Source organism: Mesitornis unicolor, unplaced genomic scaffold (assembly GCF_000695765.1).
Source record: "Mesitornis unicolor isolate BGI_N332 unplaced genomic scaffold, ASM69576v1 scaffold29629, whole genome shotgun sequence".
Lineage (NCBI taxonomy): Eukaryota > Metazoa > Chordata > Aves > Mesitornithiformes > Mesitornithidae > Mesitornis > Mesitornis unicolor.
In genome coordinates, this window is record NW_010209809.1 from 561 (window position 1) to 26,041 (window position 25,481).

The 25,481-nt window shown below is 37.9% G+C and overlaps 1 protein-coding gene across 1 annotated transcript; it reads right to left on the reverse strand.

Annotated features, from left to right (window-relative positions):
- Window positions 1-772: 772 nt before the first annotated feature.
- LOC104547337 (neural Wiskott-Aldrich syndrome protein-like) lies at window positions 773-12,612 on the reverse strand (the record flags this gene model as incomplete). Its single annotated transcript, XM_010192978.1, has 5 exons — window positions 12,481-12,612; window positions 11,162-11,248; window positions 10,540-10,636; window positions 5,808-5,831; window positions 773-941 (listed from the first exon to the last, which is right to left on the reverse strand). Coding segments are annotated over exons 1-5 (509 nt in total), but the record flags the coding sequence as incomplete, so codon positions are not given.
- Between the last annotated feature and the right edge of the window lie 12,869 nt (window positions 12,613-25,481).

The window sequence follows — 25,481 nt, forward strand, 5'->3', positions numbered from 1 at the left end:
AGAAATTGGCCTCTCTTGTAACTAATGCAAGCTCTTTAAATTCCTGTTACTTTAGCAAATAGAAGTACACTTATTTTAAAAGGCAGAAGATTAAAATACCAAATTACAGTTCAGGAATACGATAATTAATTCAGTAAAGTGACCAAAATAAGGTTTACAAAAGCGAAGCTTAAAATGATCACTGCAACTATCCTAAGAGACTGAAGATACGTAAGAAAAGATATAACAGAAAATCCAACCCACTCCTAAGAGGTTTATACGTGCACGTTGTACTTTCGTCACAAGATATGGGTCCCAGCCCACACATTGGAATAAGTAAGTTTGTAAACAAAGATAAAAACATGGCTGTGCCATTTCTGCTGCCACGGCAAGTTAGGACCTGTGTGTGTATTTTGCATCACGAAACACAGCAAAGCAGGCACAGCCCTCAGAACAACAGTGTTAAAGAGTTGAACACTGAGGGTGAATAGGAGCCTGCACTGAGCTGATTACTTCAATAAGACATCTCAATGTAGCTGATTTTTTTTCCTCAAAGTATTTTTGGACAGCAAATTACTTTTTGCTTACAGCTGCAGTAAACTCTTCACCTGTGTATAAGCTAACTTGCTTTTAAACCCTGCAGCATTCCAGCTGGCGTTCACTGCGTTCAGATAACCTAACAACAGCCACGCATTCAAGCCCTGAGCATTTGCAAGTGTAATCGACACCCAAAATCCACTAACAAAAAACCCTACACACCAAAACTCAAACCCGAACTCAAGAAAGTCCTTACTGGAAATTAGATGGTGTTCCAATATCTGCCTTTGTCAATCTTCTCTTTTTAGTTTTTCCTTTCTTCTTTTCTTTGGTATATGAAATATTGTTGACTTGTGGAGTATAAAATCTGTTAGTTGTAATTTCTGGGTTTTTGATATCAACAGTTGCCATTGGTAGACTTGGGCCTGTGAAGGTAAAATAAAGGATTTTTACTACTGTGTTTCAACAAAGCCATATTTAACCTACAAACGAAGTGGTAAAACACTTGTACTGCAGCCATAGCTCTACTTGCTGCATGCATCCATCTGGCTTCTGGATATTCGACGCATAGACTAAGCTATTTGGTGAAGAAAAAAGATTGTTGCTAGAGCAGAGCAATGGCAGAAAAAATTTCTAAACTAGAATTCACTTTCTTTGCAAACTGGGCAAAGAAAGTAATTTTAAACTGAAGAGTTTTCCTGTGCACAGAACACAAGGAATGAGACACATTAAGCAACAATAGCTACAATCCGAACTAAGGTCAAAGGAGTGAGTGCCATAAGCAGTGACACCCAGCATGCCATTGCCTGGGCAGCACAGTAAACTGATCTTAAAAAAGAAGGAACCTTGGCTTAATAAGCCCCATGGGAATGCTTTCTGCCACAGCACACAGAACCTGAACATCACAGGAACATCGGAAGGCTGCGCTGGACACACCAGTGTCTTCAATTATAGGACATCATCTATATAACTATTCATGATTTCTTACTCTTAGACAGTTTTGCAAAGTATTTGAAGTCCCAAGTAAGAAACAGAGCTTGAAGAGTAGCGACAGTGAAAACAGCATCAGAAATACAAATTCAGCACTCAAATTCTGAATTATGTTCTCAAATATCTGTTCTTCATTATAAGCAATTCTGAATTATTACTCCAGTTATTTAAAATGCATCTGAACCACACTCCTGCCAATTTCAGGATTATGTTACTTGCATAATACTGGCAAATAAACATACCTAGTATGTTTTCCACTCAGGCTTTTTAGCTTTGACAGAAGATAACTCCTGACATAAGCAAGTGATGATAGTATTTAAATATTAAGAGACAATTAATGCATTTTCATTCATCTCTCTCTCTATGTATACACAGACACATATTTTTAAAGAAATCTGCAAAAAGGATAAATAATTTCAGTTTTGAAAGAATGAGATTAAGCAGGCAATTTAAGACCAATTTGGCCAGAAATAGTTTGAAAACATCCTTTACTTCCTTGTGAGTTACTACCCAATGGTTAGAAATAAATTAAAATAAGACTTATGCATCCAGTCTTACTGACCAGATGATCAAAAATGTCTAATTAGACTTTCAGAAAACTGAACCTCATTTTGACACAAAACTGAATTTTGTATGGATCATTCAAAGTTCTCCTAAGCACTCTGAGAGGACCAACAAGCCGAAAGCTTCGCAGTCCAAAGTCCAAATCAGAAAGGCGACGCAGACAATACAATGGATAACATAGGCGACATCTGTAGTTTAACACCTCAGTTAGAAGAAGAAACAGGAACAGAAAGATGACTGGGCTAGACAAAACTCATCTAAAAACATGACAACTCCAACCTTCCTGTACGACTCTTAAAGGACAAGAATTAAATCTGCAGGAAGAATTTCTAAAGTGTTTTCCGCCAAGCAGAAATGCTTTGATCTAGAAATGCTAAGAGGCTACACAACTGTCCTTTGAGAATACCAAAGCACAAATTGTCCACATATGACTCTGCAAAACCATTTGTACTGTTAAAATTCCATTTAAAGTTACAATTAAATTCACTAATCAAATATTATCAATCCAAAACTTAACAAGTAGAGTAAAGTAAAATCTTCAGGATTACTTGAAAATTACAGTCCTAATTTCAGTAGCTATAAAACCAAAACCACTATAGGAGTTCATTTTCACTTTAATCACCTATTATATTTTCTCTATTATCTTCTCTCTATTTTCACTTATTACATTGATACTAACAATTTCAAGAGCTGCACTGACATTCAAAAAGAAACACGTACATTTGCAATGCTAGAAAGTTTGTGATATTCTTCTCACAATTCATAACAGACATTGAAAATGCACCTTTCTGCATGTAGAATCTGAACCAACCATACAGGGTTGTACCTATGTAAACAGCTGCCATTTGCAAACTGCAGTTTTATTCAGCTGTGCTCAAATTAAGGATTGATAGCCTGATTCCTTGCTACTAATAATATTCACACAAGAGATCACAGTAACGTCTTAAAGATGAAAATTTTTCTTACCGTCATGTTTAGACCTCAGATGTCCACGAGGGATAAAAGAACCTTGGAAAGAATTGTACTCTTCTAGCACTGCCATATTTATATCCAGTAAAATTTTTCCCATCATAAGACATGCACTTTCCCCATCAGGTGTAGACAGCTCAATAAACGAAGACGCGAGAGGCATATAGAGCTCATCGTTAGGAAGCACCTGACAGTAGAGTGGCTTTAAGCATCCACTGCTATCAATATCTGTGACATCTTCAGAAGGGGCTCCATAAAATGTAGTACAGAACATTCTGAAGTGTTAATTCTAGGAAATTCTCTGTATTTTATGTAGAAATACTCTAGGCATCTGTCCCAGACTACACACAGTTCTAACATAAATGCAAACTGTTCTAATTTGCAGCTGAAACAAAATTCTGCCACATGGTTCTAAAAGATTCCCTCAAAAACTAATTCTCCGACAAATCCTTATTTCATCCAGAACTTCACTAAGAGGTCAGTTCAACTACAGTAACTCTTCTTTATTTGCATAAAGAGACCAAGCTATTACAGATGAGCAGAACATAAATCTCAGGAAATTACATACTAATACATTTTACATAACTGTTAATGCCAATTTTATTTTAATCCTGCAATTCTAACAAAAAAAAAATCTTAAATCCGTACCATTAAAAACGTCATACGAAAAGACAGAGTGCTTTTTCCATGCAGCTTCAGCGTATGCAGAAAATCCAGACAAACAAGCCCCGCTAAAACAAAATTCCCCACAGCATTTTAAGCACGGATCACGTGAGCACAAAAATGTGACTGTTCTTGTTTTTCAGTTTTAAAGGTAATTACGCATTGATATTCAGTACAAATAAAGCAGGCATTCCTAATAGAATTTCACTACATATGAAGAGTAAACCAAAAAATAGCTGCTATTAAAACAGTTTTCTCCAGTTTCATGCTGACAGTATACATTTGCTCCAGCCTGAATGCCAAATGCTGAAATGCAGAGGCTATGACCTATGCCCTGAGTGTCTCACCTGTGACTCCAGAGGGCACGAACACACCTACCTCTTCACCAGCAGAGAAGCCAGGCACTACAGCATTTGACAGAATCAGAGAAGGAAGATGGACAGGTTGTGAAAGAGTACAAGGACTCCTAGTGAAAAAAATTACTGAAAAGCAGAGATGCTCAGATTGACTAGTGACTATAAACCTGAAATACTGAGTATAAACTTATATAAACTTATATACTGAGTATATTCAAGATAAAGGCACAAGATCAATGAACGCAAGTTTAGTATGCAATGATTTTCTCAAAAAATGTTGTTGCCTGAGGTCTTATAGGTTTAATTATGAGAGCATCTTAAGCACAGAAGTTTTTGCAGATTTAGTTTTCTTAGATCTTATTCCAATCACAGATAGCAAACTAGACAAACAAACAGTTTGGGTTATTATTGGTAACATTTACAGTAAAGGCAAAGGCTAAATTTTCTGTGGTAGGTGTCACCACAGTCATCACTGCTGTTTAATTCCAGACATTGCTGTCAGGGATGAGCTGTTTAGGTGAGCAGAAGCAAATGCTGCTCAAAAGGCAGAACAGTTAAAACCTTCTGAAAGCTCAGAAAAGCTGGTAAGGCTGCCATGGATGGTATTACTATGATTTAAAACAAAACCACCCAGTACCAGTTGAAGGAATCAATACTAAAAATGCCTGCTTCAAACTGATGATTGCCTGAACTTCCTCAAAACTTAATGTTTATGAAAAGTAGAGTAATTGAAAAGAGAGTAATTGTTTGAGAATTATTCCACATGAGGGAGGCTTTATTTGGATATAAAAAGATATCAGTAGATGCCATAATTCAGGATTAGTTGTTACCTATTTTGGTGACCTACTGAGATGCTTGGATCTCTTGGTTAGTACAAATTTAAGACTTCCTCCTCAGGTCATAAGGGGACCTCAGCTGATCAAATGACAATACCCTTGCTCAAGCAGCAAACTAACACATGCAGTGATATGACCTATGATCTGGATCACCAACAGAAATGTCACAGGAGAAATCACTTTTTAACTGCAGTGTGAATTCAAAACTATAAAGATTTCAAACTTGATACTCATTGATGTGCATTTTTCACTTAACAATAGATAGTATAATTTTTTTTATCACATTGATACATAGTTTTGACTCCTTCCATCAATTTAATGAGAGGATCTCCTGAGGAATGTGTATCTCCATACTGGTCAGATGTACTCCTGAGAGGCAAATAGACTCAAATAGCCCTACATGCAAAAAAAAGTTTAATATTGACAAACATATAACAGACGACTAAAAGGCTATGTTACACAGCTACATACACTGACATTGAAATTTTATGGATGTTTTATGAAGTCTGCCATCACTATGCCTGCCTTTAGACAGACAGGCTCACTTTTATTTTCAGCAAGGTTCTGTATAGTGATCCTATATACACATATTCTGAAGACAAAGCAACAAATGCAAGGTACACATTTTTCTTCTCAGTTGAAGCTGAAGAGCCTCTGTCCTATCTGCAACAAAACACACTTCTCCAAAAACCTTCTTCACAAATGCCAGCTAAGCCACAAATCGTTCAAGCTACAACTAAACAAATACCAACGAACAGAAACAAAACAAATATACTAACCTCCAGAATAAGAGCTTACTACTTTTGCCACCACAATACTGTCCTCAACAAGTCCAAAACAAAGCTATACATAAACAGTAAACGACAGAAGTAGGAAAAAACAAAATGCAGTGATTCATGCAAAAAAAGCTTACCATTTGGTGGGTCTCGTCTTTTTTCTGTTGAAAAAGAAAAAGAGCTATTTATTCATAGGTATCACAGGAAAATAAAATCATTCTGTGTTTCTAGTGAAACTTTCAATGACCTTGAACTCAAACTCAAGAATCTAGTAATATCCTTAAAGCCTGCTGTTTTGCAGTTGAAAGCAAGCATTACAGAACCACAAAACCCTCACCTTGGATAATAAGCACAGATTTCAAGTGAGCAAACTTAATAGGAGCAGAAGCACATGGCTCCTGAGTTTCAGACATTTTGACTCCAAAGTAAGGTGAAATATTAAAAAAACCAGCTGTTTCGGTACAACCTATCAAAGCAAGATTTCTGAAGTGTTACGCTTGCTGATTTCCACTGAATGAGACTGTTACTTCATTTTTATTTGAAATATAATTAGCAGTTTTATACAATATTGTTCTCTCTGCCTATAACAGTAAATTCTCCTTTAAAGGAGATTTTCCTCACTTCCTATTAATTCTAATCCACTACATTTACCCACCCTGCAACCCACCACAAATAACATTTACCTACCTTGCAACTGTCCTTCAAAACCCCCAGTACATTTACACTATTTGTGTACCTACACACACACGCTTAAAAATTCTAGAATTGCCCACATATTTGTCATCTCACCACATCAAAAACCAGGGCTCTACAAGGAAGGCTGTATATGTCTCCATGTCAGATCTGGAGTACTTGAAATTTAATGATGACTCCCAAGAGTTTTGTATTAAGAAATTGTAACAGACGTTTCACTTTTCAGCAAGTCCCAGAAAAACTGCTAACTTACTGTGTCTTTTTCCAGACACAAACATAAGGGGAAGGGAGAAGGTGCCTCCCCAGATGGTGTTGATCTTGTCCTAGCAATACTTTTAAAAATCTACAATGTTAAGTGTGCAAGGCAAGTCAGCCTCGTATCAGTCAGGTGATCATCAGGTAAGAATTAAAAACTTGTCAAGGTCTTCAAACCATCAGAGGAAAGTGACCAAAACCCCTTGAGAATCAGCTCTGGCTGAGCAAGCCTCATGAAGACAGACAGTTACTTCAGCTCACAGTGGGATAGTTTTAGACACAGAGGTGGAAAACCTCTGCAAGGGTGCCTCAGCAAAAGGTATCAGATCTGAGGGGAGAAAATAAGGCTTTTTGGCCAAATACTGTGCTTTCTCTTTCTAGAATATTCCGTTTAATAAGCCACTGATTTTGTACTGACAAAAAAACAACCAACCAACCACAACAAATAAAAAAAACCTACCAAACAAATAAAAAAACCCCAAACCCAAACTCAACTTCTAGAACATAATTAGAATTTTATTCAGCAATGTGGATGCAGCAAAGGAGAGTGCAGGACTGACTGTAAGTCATTTGGGACAGGATGGGAAGCTGGCAAATCCACGAGGTATTCACAGGAAGTGTTAACTGGCCTTGGGCCAAATTGTGGAAATCCATTACAATCTTCATTAGAAGAAAGAGTTCAAGTGAAAAGATAGTGGAAAACAAAGCAAGATATTTTAAACACTTCCTGTAATTTTTGCTGCGTACAGAAAAGTTTAATTTGTGGCCCAGAAATACCAGATCTGTTTTTCTGCGGTTCCCACTGCTGACTAGGAAATATGAACTCTGTTCTGAAGTGCAGATGACCTTTTTGAATACAATGGCAAATTTCTCCTTTTTTGAAGATGGAGATGCCCAGTGATTCAAAACAGATCAACCTCACCAGCTGCCTTTGTCCAAAAAAACACAGCTCCCTTCAATGAGAATTCCTGGAAGCAAAAATAATCTCTGCCGAGACTTGAATACAATGCAAGCTGAGCACTTCAGAGATGCCCTTGTCTCCCAGGCAGTAAAACCAAAAACTGTGATCAAAGACAAAAAAATAAATATGCTCTCCACATTAAGTTACCAGCTTGAAGCTTATGAATACATTATTAAGGGCATCAGGAGCTAAAAGCTTGTAGAGGAAAAAGGCAGCTTCAGAGAGGGCTAACGGAGCTCCCACCTATGAGCTACAAGGGGTCCATAAAAAACAGCCAAGAAGCCGCCTCCTTCACACAGGCAGCTAAGAACAAGGCTCTGCTCTGCAAGTCTCTGCTGCCCTTTAAAGGCCGAGTGCTCAGCATGTGGAGAGGACACCCGTGTGTGAACTTACATTAACCTTTCTGAGGCAAGATAATAAAAATAAAAACTAATGCTACCTATATGCAAGAATACCCAAAGTGAGAATGCACTACACTGACAAGCACTGAGAGTACTGTGTTCACTCTGCTTAAGGGGGAAACTATTTGGGATCCATTTAAGAAGTAAATAGGGAGACTATTTAAGTAATAAGAAATACCAGAGAAATTATCTAATTAAAGTAATTTATTCCTAACCTAAGCTTAAGAATTTAATTGACTTAAAAAAAAATTAAAAAATCAGAATTCAGCTAGATGAAAACCAGCCTGATATTAAAAAGATTAAGACAACACAACAATAATTCTTTCTCAGCCCTCGTCCCTCATTCTATTCACTATTAGATATTTCATACATTTACACGCTTTGGTACATTCTCTATTTGGATCCAAACTTTCACCTCTCTGGAACTCCAGATGCACCTACTCAGGAGCTGTCTGTATACTGGAGTGCATTTCACATCAAGTGAGGAAGATCAGAATACTGTTGACTCTTCTTGCAGCTGTTAGACAATATTTTGTGTAGTAGTCTCGGCACCTAGACACAGTTTCATGAGCCAGAACTGCCGTTCTTGCTACCTTCCAACAACATAAGCTTTCCATAAGACTCCTGGAAAAGTCTCCTAGCAAGCCCTGAATGCTATAACAGGCTGCTAAGTGATCGCATGGAGTGTTCATTTCAGTTGAAAGCATGTCAGGTGGCTTTGCTACAAAATGAAAAATATTTTGGAAGGCGTGGGAGTAAGAATCCCATTAAACAGAAAAGCATCAAAACTATCAGACTATTACCTCTGTTTGAGAGGTTAAGATGCATTAGAACACAGACAATTTATAGATATAAGTAATAAACAACTTTTATATATAATCTGTATTTTACATAAATCAATGTATAAATTAATATATGTATTATATAAGCATTTCTATATAAGTAAACACCAACAGCAAATCAGCTTTGACTTGGACAAGTGCAAAGCCTGTTATTTTAGAAGCACAATTAGATAAAGTCGCAGTGACAAACACAGAACTCCACCTGGTGGCTCGACTCAGGAAACTCCTGATTGATTGAAATTCTTCTTTTGCAGCTCTTCACAAGAAAAAACTTGAGAGTTCTTTTTTTGCTTTGTTTTATTTTTTTAATTGAAGTTGTCTTCAAGTTGTAAGTGTTTGGGGAGGGGAAGCTGTTTGCTTGTTAAAAGACAATGTATGGAGTAAGCTCATCCTACAATGTGAGTTTGAGCACACAAAATAAGATATTAACTCAAAGAGTAAACAAGAAAAACTTACGTAGTCCTGTGAAGAAAAGTTATGTGGAAGGAGAGAGGTGAACCTCTGCTCTGTGAACAGGTTTGACTGAACCACTATTTCCAACAAAGTTTGCTATGGTCAATAATGCAAACATATTTCCTCTCAAGTGCACTGTAGCACTGTGTTTTAGACTCATCATAGTTAGAGTGAAACTTCAGAAACAGGAGATGCAAGCTGATGCAAGATTACTTTTACACAAGTATGAGAAACATTATTAATGTCATTTCTTAATGACCTCACTTCTGTTCATGAAAACCTATGAACTTACTCTAATTCTGAGCAGAGGCAATCTTAAAGAAGCCATTTCAGTGAATACATCTAGATCATCATGTAGGTTCCCAAGGCTACTTGCAAGGATGGCACTCCAAGATAAGGACTTGACATTAGTCTACACTGCACTGCTAGTGCAATTCGATTCCAAAACGGACTACAAAAACGCATCCTGTAGCTTGGACACAAGTCCACGCTACAGTTTACAGCAAGCCTGAGCACATCCATGTGTTCCCAGCTTATGTTTTATGTCACCTTATTCTTCATGGACATATGGCTGTCAGACAGGCAAGTTGTTTATGGGCTCCCTGGAAAAGCACCAAGACAAGATCTGTAGGAAGCCCAAGCTCCCTTGAAAACACTGACCATGTTCCTAAGGCATCCTGCAGCTGGCAAAAAGCACGCTGTGCTTCAGACTCTCCTGTGCTGCGACAGACAGGACAGGCACATCGTGTCTTCTGATCTCCGCCAAGATCGCTAGTTTTAAATAAAAGATACTTCTCTATGAAACGCTGGACCAATGCCAAAAATGCATTCACATGAACTACTGAACATACCAGATGGTAAAATCTCTGCTACAACCCACTTGGGCTGAATTTAAACAAATCAGTTATAAACAGCCCAGAGCTAAAAGAGGGTTTAGTCAAATGTGAAAACAGCTTACAGAAAGACTGCTAGTTTTCCCAGTGACAGCTTACCATTTTTACTTCCTCCTGATCTGTATTTTCAAACACCACAACCTCGGAGTCTCAGCTAACAAGGGAACTTACAGCAAGGAGCATTAAGTTAAATTCCAGAAAAATATTAGTTTTGCACAATAGAGAAAAGAAGCATGCTTCAATAACACAATTACTTCTAAATACATATATATGACAGCAGTGTCTCCAGCTTTCAGATGTAGAGGTAACTTCCTGCCTCCCCCCAAGACAACATAAACAAGCCTCAATTTAAGATTAATTTGAATATTTACCAGATTTTCTCTGCCGTCGTCCAAGTAAATCTGTTACTGTTTTGCGGAATTGTTTAGCTTCTTCTTCATTAGCAAAATTAAGACCAACTTGACATGTCTGAAAAACATTAATATTCCCCCACCCAATGTTTCAAAGGCTTTCTTAAATGTCTTCTTATACCTTCTGAAGGTATAATCACAAAAAAGTCATAACTGTAAATTTGAAACTAAGTCTCAGTGAAACACTAACTTAGGAATGTCTGTCTACTCATCAAGTTTATAGAGACCAAGGCTAACACATTTGAGCAAAATCTTGTAGCTTGAAATCAAAGAGGGGAGAGGAAAATTTGTACTTCAAGAATATATGATACTTCACAAAAAACATCTGCATGTCAAAACAATTTCAATTAAAGGAAACTGAAAATAAAGAGTTGACTTTTATGCTTCTATCCTATGGATTCAGATTTCTAGTTGAGATCCAAAATAATCCTTTTATAAATAAGTTTAAAAAGCTTCAAGGAACACAATATTGTACTTTCGTAAGTAATTTACAGAATGAAATAAAAACCTCAGTTATATTAAAGAAGCTACTGTTTAAATAAAAGGCATTTTAAAATAGGTATTCAAAGACATTGAGACTCACATCTCCAGCAAAGGTATGAAAATATCCTCTAGGACTATTATATACAAAGTTATTGTACAGCTCCTGCTCCCACAATAATTTCCCATCCTGAAAAGAAAAAAAATAAAAAATTTTAAAAACTTGGGTGAATTTCAGAGCTCAAGTTCTTTCATAATAGAATCTATTAAGAGTTGGAGGCTGCATGGTGTTAAGCATCTACCTTGCTACTCATGCAATGAATGAGCTCACTCAAAAATCGTAGTATACTGCAAGTTATGGAAGAGGAAGACTATTCCATCAGGTCACTGTGTTCTGTTCCAATTCCTGGGTGTTTTCAAAAAACATCCTTCAAGTTCTACAATCCTGCAGTAGTGATACCAGAAGCAGCAATACTGACCAGTGATAGGAATACAGTAACAACAGCTATAACAACAAAGGAGACTTCCACCACTATGTTATTATTTCAGGCTTGACTCGAGAACAGTTAACTTCAAGGGAACAAAAAAATCTCACCTTTTTAAGAAGTTTTCTATATTTAAATGGCATTATAGTTCGGCACTCAAGGAACATGTTTCTTACTAAGTCTAATACTCAAGTGACCAAATCACAAAGTCAAATGCCAGCGTCAACTGGCAAGCCTGGACAAATCTGAGAGACTTCAAGCACTGAATGCTGACAGATAACGAGCTGCTCTGGGCTGCAGAGATAATGGGAAACTTTCCAAAGTCTCAGCCAAAGTCAGTAGGACTTAAGCTTCTCAGTATCATTTTTGTTATGAAAACACATCTTGAACACTTCAACTCATAGTTCCCACTGTCTTGAGTGAAATATTAGAATAGGCCAAATATCTTCAGTATGATTATTGTAGAAAAAAACCCCAAACTTGTTTGTCCTGCAGCTTTCACATGCACCAAACACTAACGAAAAAGATTGCTTCCACCTCTATAGAAGACAGCAACTAGTTTGTTATCATCATCCAAAGTAGTGACATCCACTAGAATTTTGACAGCTATCCGTATCAGTGACACTATACAAACTTTTAGTAATTTGACTAATCAGATCTGTAGAGGACAGCTTCTGTGAGCTGTAAGAAAATTGTATCCAATGTTTACTTCATATGTAAAAGCTGTCATCTATGAAATAATTTATATTTAGAATACCCAAAAAGTTGCACTTGCCTATAAATAAGCACTGTAATTGCACTGCTTAAAGCACAACAATTTACTTCAGAATTTCGATGAGTCTGTAGCTACGACAACCTACACTCATTCAATTCAGAACAGAGAATGAATACAACCAAGCTTAGAGTCTGAAGAAGAAAAAGAAAAAAATGTGCTTACCTTAATGTCAAATATTCTGATAAAATATGACCTCTGCGGATTGTCCTTTACAAGGCAAGCTACACCACAGCATTTCTTTGACCAGACGGCATTGCGATCTGCTGCATATATTTGAACAACTGCTGAGGACATCGTCTAAAATTAAAAGATAGCTATTACTTTTAAGGTAAAAATCATACATTCTACTTTTCATCTTTATGAAAGCATCTCTTAATTTTGTTCCTTCTTCTAGGCAGCAGCTTTGATGATTTCCCAGCTGGTATCACAGTAAAGTTCAAATGACCCCACATGACTTCTACGCTTTAGATTTTAATTCTACACAAGATTTATACAGCTTAAGAATCCAATTGAACTTTATTCTTACTCATAAAATCAGCAAAGAGATTTTGTCTGTAAAAGGCAAACAGTAACTAGGGTGGTCACACACAGAAGCCCTACTATGCAACTAAATTTCTCTCTGTTCAGTACTTCAAACTGGATAGAAATGCAGCACTCGGGCTAGAACTGTAAATTGCACAGTGCCTGGAAACACTCCCGGGTACTGGAACACAACTGGTCCACATTGCTTAATTTTTCAGATGGTCTCTGGCAGAATTTTAGCCTGCGCCCACTAGCAAACTCTTAAAATTCCTGGGCATGGTTTGAGAATTCACATGAGCTAGGCTCATTTCGATTGGCAACTGGAAATTGTGCTGTTGTCAAACTGAGAGATTTTAATAAGAGATGAAGATTATTCCACACCAGATTGCTTCAGTCACTGGGAATGTTCCTAAGCATATTTCCTAATATATATGTCACTTATGTCCTACCTTTACAGACCTCTGAGGGAATTAAAATTGGAGCCTTTGAAGAATACTTCTCTAGCAGCTAAGTGATAAGGACGTAAAGCTCAAAGGCTCTGTATTGGCGCAGACCAGAGGCTAACCAACCCAGGATGCTGTCCAATAGCATCAGATGCCCACGGAAGAACACAACAGTACACTGTTACACTACACAAGTACACCCCCAGAAAGTGCACTGGTTTTAAGTCATTCTTGTACTAAGAAAAAAAAAAAATCATTTTACACTTTCATTAGCCTTGCAACTCTCACACGAATCTTACCTAGTCCTAACACATCCTCCTTTGACTGGGGATGAGACTTATGCTCTGTGAATCAAGTTTGTTAGCCTGCTGAAAATACAGTTTTCTCTTTTGTTCTCTATTTCTTTCCCTGTAAGTCAGAGATTTTTTTTGATTTTTTTTTTTTGACTACAGATGTTTTTTTAGGCAGATGTTTTCATAGATCTGTTATAGTTCCAAGACCATTCTGGAGGGATAATATCCGAGTCTGAGTATGGGGCTCCATATTAGGTTTTCCCCACCCACAAGCATTACTTTGCCTTCATCAGCATTGACTACTTGCCAAAACAGTTGACACCTAGAATGCAGGCATGTCTTGCTGCATCTTAAGATTATCTATTAAATATCAGTGTCATCCATGTCACACTTTTCAACTGGCTTAAAATAACCTAAGTTTCATGTGATTTTTTTTTTAATCAAAAACCTTCCGATTTTGTTAGAACAGACTCAAAGTAATAAAGCCAGACTGACAGCTACTCCTTGAGGAAGCTTTATAACCTTTGCCCAAGAGCTGTGATGTAACTTTCACAAGTCAAGATATACTTCTGTTCCTCCTTGCAACCAACTCTGCAGAAGTTGTCAGACTGACTACTAATCTGTCTGGTACCCTACAGAAAAAGTTAAAGCATGACTGACTGATGAAAAGAAAGCTTTGCACTTGCTTTCTCAAATGCTCTACCACTAAATGTAGAGCAAAACATCTCTCCATATAACCTACAGAGTAATATGAATGATTTAATAATATCTGGCCTTGTCAGATGAGTAAAAGGGACCTTTGAATTAGCCATACTACCACACTGAGACAGTTAGCTGACGTAAGTTGCAGTTACAAGAGATATCATTTCACCCCTTATGTTGCAACAGTCAATGACTTAATTTTGGGCACAACCGGGCAGATTTTGTTCCAAACTTCTGCCAATGGCCTTTTCTCTCGTTTCTCCAGTATCACCACATTTTTAAAGCAATAATCTTGTAGACACAAGACAACAAAGAGGAGTACGGGTAGGCCATTCCACAGTTGTAACAAAAGTATTGCATTCAAGCACAGCAACCATTCCACTGCCCATGCCAGAAGCCTTCTCAACCCTCCAAAGCAAGTCCAGCTCCACTAACTCCCTTCTCAAGAGGGCCACCTACAGAAATGGGTGGTCTTGGCAGGAATTACGCAACTTAAGGCATAGAAGAGAGTGATGTGTGTCAAGAAAGGACTCCTTATCAGTTGCTTCCTATCGTATCTAGCAGCAAAAGCACCAACTGGATTATCTGGGTAAACCAGTAACTGTTGTAACTCAATGACGAATGCGTGTAAAACCTTGAACCAGCACCTACCCAATGAGCAGACAGAAGAATATTACACAAAAAGAGTGTGTCCTCATTCTGCATAACCATAACAGATTTAATGTACAGTTGGATACCCTATGTGCAGAGCTTAACTTACAAGTTAGAGCAATTTCACTGAATCTAACATAGGTATTATTTTGAGGCCTACCAAGCTTAGGGTTAACACTTCAACTTGTTCATTAACATTGTGTAAATTCCTAGTGTTGACAGACCACAACGAGGCTTTCACATGCTAGAACATGTAATTACAAATTCCACTGTTACACCACTACCATTTTTTTATCAGAGGGACAACAAAGGAAAAAATACAACGCATATTCTTTGGGGAGGAGAAGGACAATAAAATCCAACTCCTTTTACTTCAGCCACTGTTCATTTTCATCATGCAGAGCAGTGGTGCCATCCTTTAAGCTATTCAGCTTCAGGAAGACAGGTGGCAGAAATATTTAATCATCCACAGTCTTTGAAAACTTACAAACTTATTGGCAAAATTTAAAACCTTTCAAAATATATGAACCATACACTTCATCTACTGTTATTCATTATGAATCTCAATCCCATAATCAAATTTAAAAAAATTTCAACTTTAATTGCATAATTGCAGCATCTGAGAACATTTATGCAAATATTATTTTGTCTATTTTGAAGCCAGTTAATATACCCAGCTCAGATTCTCACAGTATTCTTGAAAAGACTGTTGCATTTGAAAGCATGGGTTCTTTAAGATCCTATGCAAATATTCCTTTACACCACTGATCTCACAGACAGAATTCAACAGGACTGCCATTAGGTACTCAATGTAATTAGTCTATTTTTTCTGATATAGAAAGTTGATTTGTTACTTAATACCTAAAATTATTACAACATTTTCAGGAGGAGGATTTTCAAAGGTGACCCTACTGGCATAACAGTTTTGACAAGAACCTTGTTCTTTTAATATACCTATACATTACATAGGGGAAAAAATAAGGTAGCCCATCAACTACTGATGGGCCATGGAGATGAGAAATAAACTCCCTCAGTTCCCTTTATTTTTTCTAGTCAGCCTCTGGCCAGAGGACATGCCACTAGTTCCAGAGACCTGTCACACCCCGCAAACTGATGAGCTATGAAGCAGTAAATCTGGTGTTGTCAGCTGTACGTGGGCTGCCTTACTGTCAGAGCTGGTCACATCCTTGGACACGCATACTGCAGGATGTGTGGTGTCAACAACAGGTTCATGGAAACACCTTCTGCCTGCAAAGGTAGCCACAACTCGTCATCACACAGCTGTAGAATGTGATCACAGCACCAGTGATAGTTGTCACCTGGGCAGCAGATATCTGTGTACTTTGGTCCGCGTTTGGTGTGAACATTTGCTGCAGTAACCTGTCAAGTTAATGACTTGCTGTAACTCAGTGTTTCTCAAGAACAGTAAAGAAAACCAACACAGACAGTGGCACATCTCATGACAAGAAAGAGCCACCACATTAGATTGCTTATGGTTGACACTGATTGTAAAAAGCAAAGAAATTACAGGAAACTACAGAGATTAAAACACTATGGACCAAAAGTCACAATGAAGAGCAGCAGCAAGACTGAGGCTGTAAGAGGAAGTTCAGCCACCTCAGTATACACCAGAACAGAAATAACAGAAAGCATTTCAAGACCCATTGGGATGGTTCCTGTAGTGTTCATGTACAGCTGACAACTGCTTGTGGTGCAAAAATCAAAGACTCATAACAGAACTTTGGTTGAATGTGAACTCTGTAGGTCTTCCAGTCCAACTTCCTGCTCACAGCAAGGGTAAAGGGGTAATTGAAAGTTCGAGTTCCTCAAGGTCCTGTTCAGTTATGTTTAAAGGCTGCAGATCACCTCTGGGGAGCCGGTTCAATGCTTAATGACTCCCATTTTAGTGCCTCTAAAAATGCAACTAAGTTTAATGTATTCTACTAATGGTTGAATATTGTTCCGTTATGTTACATGTTAACAGGACTACTGAAGATACACTAGCATTGATTTTCCATCTTTTTTCTCTTTTAAGAGTCACTGTTTTTCCAATAACAGTGCAGAACCCTGCACATGTACATAATTTAATCACATGTGATAGGCTTGCTTTTCTAAGTAATACTTCCCAGCCCCTGGAAGTATCTTACAAATAAAACTGGGGGAAAAGAGACCTTGCGCTGCAATGTAAGTATACAAGTAGTGGCAGTTGTTTCCAAGCAGAGTAACCTCTTGGGGGAAAAAAAAAAAATCATGCTGATACAGTGCCTGTAGCTTCTTCAGGAAGTCAGTTTGAAGACTTTCAGCTTGCAAATCACAGTGAACACAATTAGCTACTTCAAGATTTCTGGGGGGAAAAAAAAGCTATAGAATAGTTGGGTAAAATCCAAACCATGTAAGAACAGAAATCAGTATTTCTTCTATCTTTTCCTTAAAGTAAGTATCTGGAAAAGTTGTCCTGATCAATACTACAGCTGATGAGAAGGTACCTACTGCAGTGGCAATCCTTATTATGGCTAAGCCAACATGCTGAAGCCCAACCAGGTGATGCTGGGTGCTCCTGGGTCACTCATTTCTTGCTTGTTACAACACCAGGAATATAGCCTGGAGTTTGCTTCTAGGGTGATCCTTCAAGAGTAAGGGGTTTTTGCTATTCATTGACATTGAAACAGTGGTAAGAGTCTTCCTTAGATGGCAGGGTTGAGGACAGGAGGCGTGCTAACATCAAGCACCACTTCACTGTGGAAAATGCTTCGTGAGGTGTAACTCTAATCTTGACCACAGCAACGACAGGAAGCTTCAGTAGTGAGGCAATCTCTAACAGCCCAGCATTGCCTGAGTCATAGAAGAAGAGACGGAAACTCATTAAGACTCATGAATGAGAAAGACAAGAAGCAGAAGTGAGAATGCAGGGTAGATAACCCTCTGAGAAATCAAGACTAATCCACAGAAAATCAGGCAATCACACATAACTCAGTGGTTGACATTTCTTTCTCTAGATTACAAGCATTCTGCAGGAAAACACCCAAAATGTAGCACTGACCAAACAAGCAGAAATACTGCTTGAAATCTTAGTTTATCACAAATAAGCTTATGTTTAAGCAATTACATGTTTAAATGTCAATACTTTAATAAATTCACATTACTCAAAGCAAACAAAATTGGAGTGACAATACCTTCATGCTGATCTGCAATTACCTTTTCTTGTGTGTCATAGATATATAGAGCTACAAGAACAGTTCTGCAGTGCTCACAGCTATGCGCTCTCTCTTATCACCCTTAATACAGAAACATAAGCAAGGGAAGGCCTTTGGTGGGCTACACAACTGAGCTCTGTTCACTCCTTCTGGCAGTTTGATTTCCCTTCTGCACAGTGGTCCCATTTCAAGAGAAAATGTAGCTATTTTCTTGGCATTGAGGATGTCTCTCCTGCCATGTGGGAACAGTGCGTTCCCTTCCTGCTAGGAAGGGCTGATAATCCACTTCCAGGGTGAACGTTCTTATCAGCACACAACCCCACAGACGGCACGCACTGCAATCTCCTTCAACAGTGCTTTTAAACTAACTGAATAAGCTGCCACTATTCAGATGATCCCTAACTAATGAGGCCACATAAACAACACACAAGCGTGCTTCCCTAACATCTTCCACAGCGTAAGTAGCAGAGGCATTTGCTAGAGTAGACAAAAATATTTCCTAGCGCTTAAACAGAAACTTAGAAAACTTCAGTTTAATTAGGTTCAGAATCCTACAATATTTACTAGCCCTGGACAGTGGGTAATCCAACCCTCCTAAGCGTGGGTGTCTAGAATGATGGTTTAGGTGCAATTCAGGCATAACAGCAAGAAATACGAACACAAATCAACACTTTCACCAAATTTTAAAGGTCTCAATAAGTATTCACAAGTGTCAACTTGTAATTACTTACTCTTGCAGTTTTAGGTGGGAAGGAATGAAGAACAAACAGCACAAGGAGAAAGAAAAGACCAGCGACACTAAAGGTGAACTGCTTTTGCTTCCTGCTGCCACCTGCATCTGAAGGGCCATGAGTATTATGGCCCCAGACAACAGAAGAATACATAAAACAGAGGCATCTGTCTTTTTAGGCCCTTTCCCCCTTAAGAACAGTGGCTCAGGCTATTTACGGTCACTGCAACTTGTACAAAAAGAGTGTGATGATACTGTCTTGATAACACACACAGACTTTTCTGTAGACAAAAATATTTTTCAAGGACTTCACAATATTTTGACTAGGAAAATTAGATTTTAGTAAGTTAGATTTTGCAATTCTTAGACTTGCTTATGATTTATGTCTTTGTACCAGGTTGCCTCCAGAGTCTCCATAAATGAGTCCAACATGTCACAATGTTTGTTCACTGGAGATTTGGATTCTTTTTTATTTGCAATTTAGGTAAACTGCTATTACTTCAACTTTTAAAGCTGTTATAGCTGTGAAAGATATATTTAACAAAGTACTAATAATCTTATCTTTAAAGACAATTATGTATTGCAAAAAAGTTATATTCAGATGTCAGTTATATTCACACACAGGATTTTAAACTAGTTTCCCATAGAAAAAAGAAATACACAATTTCAGAAGTTTGCTGGCAGATTTCAACAAGTTATGCAATTGGAAACGATGTTCTAATTTTAATGCCATTTACAGGACATTATTGTCAAAAGACAGACTGAGTGCTCCACAGACAAGAAAACTAAAGCAAGATTTCACATTATTTGACAGAACTGACATAAGAGAGCCTTCTGTAAATATTCAATCACATGAGAAAAGCTTTATTTGATGCAAGTTAAAGAACTACACAAGTGAAGACACTGAGGCCTCACCAGTTCTACTGCTTGTGAAATTACTTGCTACAATCACCAACAGTGTTCAATTTTGAGACTGCTTTTAGTTTAAGTTCCCATGATCACCCACTGATTTGAAAATGCACTATGCATAGATGCTAAGAAACTCCTATTTTTTTCCATCTACACACAAAGTTAGACTATGTTAAAAATAAAACCACTGCATAAGAGATGCAGCCTTTTTACTTGTTTGAAGGGAGAAGGAAGAGAGGAAGTTTTTATAAAGTAGCAAAAAACCACTTTAAGTATTTCCTATCATTTCTGAAACATGACAATATTAACCTACGTTAAAATACAGATCCACATAACACACTGCCCAAAACATTTAAGGGATCAAGAGGCCGAAACCAACTTAGGAAACAAAAAAAGTTAATATCCAAGAACAGATTCCCTGCCTTGTTCTGGTCAGCACACAAGTCAGCCGCAATACCCTCCCTAAAGATCTTTTACTGATGCAGGAGAAGGTACCAGTGGTCACTAGCTGATGTTACAACAAAAAAGAGAAGAAACAAGGGGCTGCTGTTTAACAAATCTAAAACTATAAAAGTGCTTGTCCAGACTCAAGCCTGGAGTTGTCTTGCAAAGCAATCCGTCGCTCCTAATCCTGTGTCAGCCAGTTACAGACAGCTCACATTTTTTTGAGTGTCCTCAGATACAAGTTCATTTTCACTTCCAGTACCTCCCAGAACCCCCTAGTTCAGCCAGTCAGAGCTGGCCGACTTCTCTTCAAACATGTGTTGCTTGACTGCGGATCACAGAAGACCAACAATTAAGATGTGGGTAAACAGCATAGCATATAAAACCAAATCAAACAGCACATGATTAATTAAAAGAGGCAGGCTATTATCAGACACAGAATAAAGATGTTTTTAAATCCTACGGCCTCATTTCAGACAATACAAGTGAGACGTCAGCCTTCCAGAGATATGACATAACCATAACCACAAGCACGCTCTGGATGACAATATTCTAAGCTGGTCTATCTCAGTTTAGCAGACCAGTCACCAGATGACATAGGCAACCTGGAGTTTTCATTGACGTGCAAACTGAGCACTGCCACTTCCTGTTCACCTGCACAGCACCATTAGTAGCTTATTCACCTATGTCTCACAGCTCAATGCTGCTGAAGCCTTGGCTGCCCAGAAAGCAGCAGACAGAAGACAAAACAGAGTTGTCTGTGCTCTATTGTTAAAGTCACACATTTAGTTACTTTCTGAAAAAAAAGAAAGCGTGCTGCACAAAGGCCATCCACAAATTTGTCACTGCCTTACTGCCATGGAGCAAAAATTCTCAATACAGAAGACAGACATTTTGTATTGCAGTTCCCACTCCCACCCCCAACCTCCCAGGACACTCAAAAATCAAGGCATTTAAGACTGTTCCTTTTCAAAGCTCAGGGAATTTTTTAGATGAAATGTTAAAGCCAACCTTTTGATTTTGATTAATTTAAAATGTCTCAAGACTCATGAAACTAGGATGAGCCTCACACAAATACAGCACTGTACAGATGCATTTCTCAAAACTGTGTTTCCTGAAAGAAGGTTGTAATGAGTGTTGGCCTCTTCTCCCATGTAACTTGTGACAGGACAAGAGGAAATGGCCTCAAGTTGCACCAGGGAAGGGTTAGATTGGATATTCAGAAAAAAATCTTTACTAAGAGTAGTCAAACACTGGAACAGGCTGCCCAGGGAAGTGGTGGAGACACTATCCCTGGAGGTGTTCAAAAAGCATGTGGATGTGGCACTTCAGGACATGGTTTAGTGGGCATGGTGGTGGTGTATTGATGGTTGGACTTTATCTTAGAGGTCTCTTCCAACCTTAATGATTCTGATTCTGTGGTCATGCACAGAAATTGCAGATTGGTGTTCCAAGCCATAGAAATTCACGGCAACAAGCAGCATGATTTTTGTGCAACCCACAGGATAAAATTGGAGCTCCAATCTGTTTTGTTCTGTTCCACTGCCTATTCAGCTATAAAGGAAACCAACTCCTTTGATTCAATGTTCTCTTCTACCAACAACCCATTGCCTTCCTGCACTGAGGTCCTCTTTCTTCAGCCTTCACCAACCATCCAATTTTCTATGCAGTAACATTCTTCCAGATGCTACATACTAAATGCAGGTTCTTATAAGCAGATCCTCAGACCCATTTTGAACACCGGAGAGTGCTTTGAGAAAATATGTTACAATTCAGGCCCTTATCCATTAAAAAACGCCAAGCCAACAAACCTGCTTTGTTTTTTAAAGTTAGATGTACTTAATGGTATACGATGATATGTTCACAAGTAAAAGTCTTTAGAACAACAGCTGATTAAAGAAAGGATGTGAAACATAACCCTCAGGATTTCCTTAATTATCCCTGCTCTGGAATATTCATTAATGAACTACTGAAAATTATATTTAGCATCTTCTGGGAGTACCAGCTTTAAATAAATAAATAAATACATAAATAAATAATATTTGTTTTGCAGATGTGAGGCTTAGGTGAACTTTTCTTGTGATCTTTACACTTGAAGACATAAAATAAGGAATTTTTACTTCAGATGCTTTGGGAACACTGAAATAAAACAGCTTTACTTGTTTTAAAAGAAAAAAATAAAAACTTCTTTCATAAAGGAAACATTAACTTCATGCCAACATGAAACAAAGAACTCCCTTCAAAATATCAACAAATTTGAGAAAAGGCTATTAAAAGTAAAACCTCTTTGAATAATAGCCAGCAACTGGTCTCATAATTGTGTATACAACTTGTGCCCTGTATCGTAAAGCAGACTCAATCCACTTAAAGGTACTTTGAGATGCAACTCCCTGCACATTCCCACTGTGTCACATTTCAACAAGTTTCAATTCCTCCTTCAGCAGTTCATGTTTGAACAGAATAGTTACTATTATCCTAGTCAGATGTAAGGAAACTCATAATTGTACAAGGATTTTTTTTTATATACCAGCAGTTGAGTCTGCTATGAATAAGTCTATTCCCAGTTACCAATCTTGAAAAGTAGATACACTATGGGAAAAAAATAGCATTAAGATCTAGCAGTTACATGATCTCTGGCCATATTCAAAGCTTATTCCAATGCTAAAAGCTCTGTCAGAGTAGAAGACATCTAATGGTGAAAGCGTCAGCTGAATCTTCTGGAGACTGCTACTTTTCATTTAGCTCTGACAAGAGCCTGTTGAATGATGTTTGCATTTATTTTTCCCCTGTGCCTCAGTTTACCCATCTGTAATATGGGGATACAGACCTCTATCTCTGTAAAGTGCCTTGAGAACTGCTGATGAAGAAAAAACCTCTCCTATACTGCCACAGGCAGAAATCCATTATCTTGGGAGAGTGTGTGTCTACATCATCTCTGCTAAAAGCAAAGGTTAAGACAGCTTCATTTCTACATCATTAGTGTTAGTTTTCTCCCCAGTGCATGAGCATTAACTAATACCTGACAGCCTGGTCACTGTTCACTGTTTTAGACAAGAAAAGTGAGATATTCTTTCACCATGAGGGATGCCTCTTGAGTAGAAATACATGTATTACAAATAACAGTTAAAATTGTCCCCGACTGTACAGGCTCCTTCTTTGTAGGTCCAAAGCACTGCATTTACCAATGCACTGTGGAGGCAAAAAGTTACTTAAATTCAGTCATGTGTAAACAAACTTTAGTAGTTTGGAAGCAGTGTCACAGAATGGTGGCCATATGTGGCCCATTCTATGCAAATCTCAGGCTTAAGGTAATTCACCTATTTCCATTTTAGACAAACCACAGCTGTAAATTCTTTCTAACGAACTTACTACTGCTTTTGTAAGGCATCATCATACTTTTTACTCAGTATATTTAACACTTGATTCTTAAGATGGAAGAATAAAGAGGACAAGGCACATGACTCAAAACTTAATGGCAAAAGGAAAATTATTTTTATGAAACAAAAGTAATTTCCCACCTACTTGGCACTTCTCAGTGGTCTGTTCCATAACCATGACCCCTGAGCATCAAAAACCTCTGAAGTCTTAGTACATAAGGATTTAAAAAATCATTGCCAATACCAGAGGAACCAGACAAGTAGTAGTAGTAGTTTTGAAAACCAGGCACTCTATCCTAGTTCCAACGCAGCCCTTCAATAAGGGCAGTCACCACTCTATACATCTAGGTTCTTTTACGAAGGATTAGGGGTGCACAATAAAAAATGCTAGGGATATTGTAAGTCACCTTCTGTCATTGCTACTTAGGCCTTTTTGAAACTGCATTAAGAGCTTTCCCTCAGTGATATCCTGTAGCATGGGCTCTGCAGTTCAAGAGTCCTGTTTAAATTCTCAGGCCAGGTATTACAAAGCCTCAATTTTTACTGTGTAAGAAAAGCTATCCAGTACAATTTGTGCTTACACTCTCCCCTTGGATTATCTAAATGAACAGCACAATGGTAATATTTGAGTGTAGTTTATTGAGGGGGGAGGGAAATTAAAGAAAGGAATTACTGAATTTGCAATACTCAATTCTCAAGGTAAAAAAAGAAATGGATACAACTGACCTCTGCCAAGGTAGGACTACCAAAAAAAGTTCAGATTAAGAACAATTTTGAAACTCAGATATTAACAGAGATGACAATTTCCTTTCTGAACTTACTATCCACTACCTGACAATAAATGCACAGAGGGCTGCTGAATGGGAAAGCTCCTTCTCTGAAGCCAAAATTCTTCCTCTGCAACTTTGAAAGGTGCCAGAATGTAACTTATGACGAGGCTGCCTGTTCTGCTGAGCACAACCAGAACAGAAAAAAAATGTGAAGAATCCGCTCATTTACAGTTATTAATAAAAAGTTTATTTATACAACAAAAACGTTGTAAAAAGAGGGCATCAGGATGTATTTTTCCTCTGCACTCAGCACTTTGGTGTCCACATCTACTGATCAGTTTCCAGTTTAAGTCTCACAATACCTGCATTTTCCTTCAGTACAGAGCTGGTAGTGCAACTTCACATAACAGTTCTAGTGAGCAACCATAGGCAGAATTGAGGAACAGAGGCGGTGATATTGTTCTCAAGCTTTTATTCTTAAATATTCCTATGTTTGGATAGGTTAGAACAAAAGTATCCCCACAAAAAAATGACGAAAATTAGCTCTCCAGTACCACTGTGTTCCTGTTCATAACTTGTGAACTGTTCATCAGCAACAAATATGCTACATGAAAAGTTTAGAAGTAGGTATTGTCCAAATTTACAGATAACACAATTTTTTTCACTCTACTTTCAACAGTACTGCAGTACCACTAGATCTTGTGTGAGAAACAAAGCTTACTACAAAGAAAATCAATATTTATTAGATCAGTGCAAGAGTCCAGAATCCACAAAGTCACATTAATATAATTATAACATGAAAACAGCAGTTTAAGATATTTTTAAATCTCTCAGGACATAAAATATTTGTTTCAAAGAACATTTAGAAGAAACATTAGGTCTGAAACTGACCTTTACTCTTTTTTGTGAGTATTGTCTGAATTAATGAAATACAGCGTGCTGAGCCAAAATAACAACTTTAATAAAAAAGATCTTACAATAGCTTTGCTTTTGATCCCCATGAAAATGAAATACTGAAAACAATTAATCTGTGTTGCACTGGCAGCCCAATTAGCCAGCATCATTACCCTAATCAAGCATCAGATTTGAAGCATTACATGCTTCCGTTTCTGAACTACTTTTCTGCAA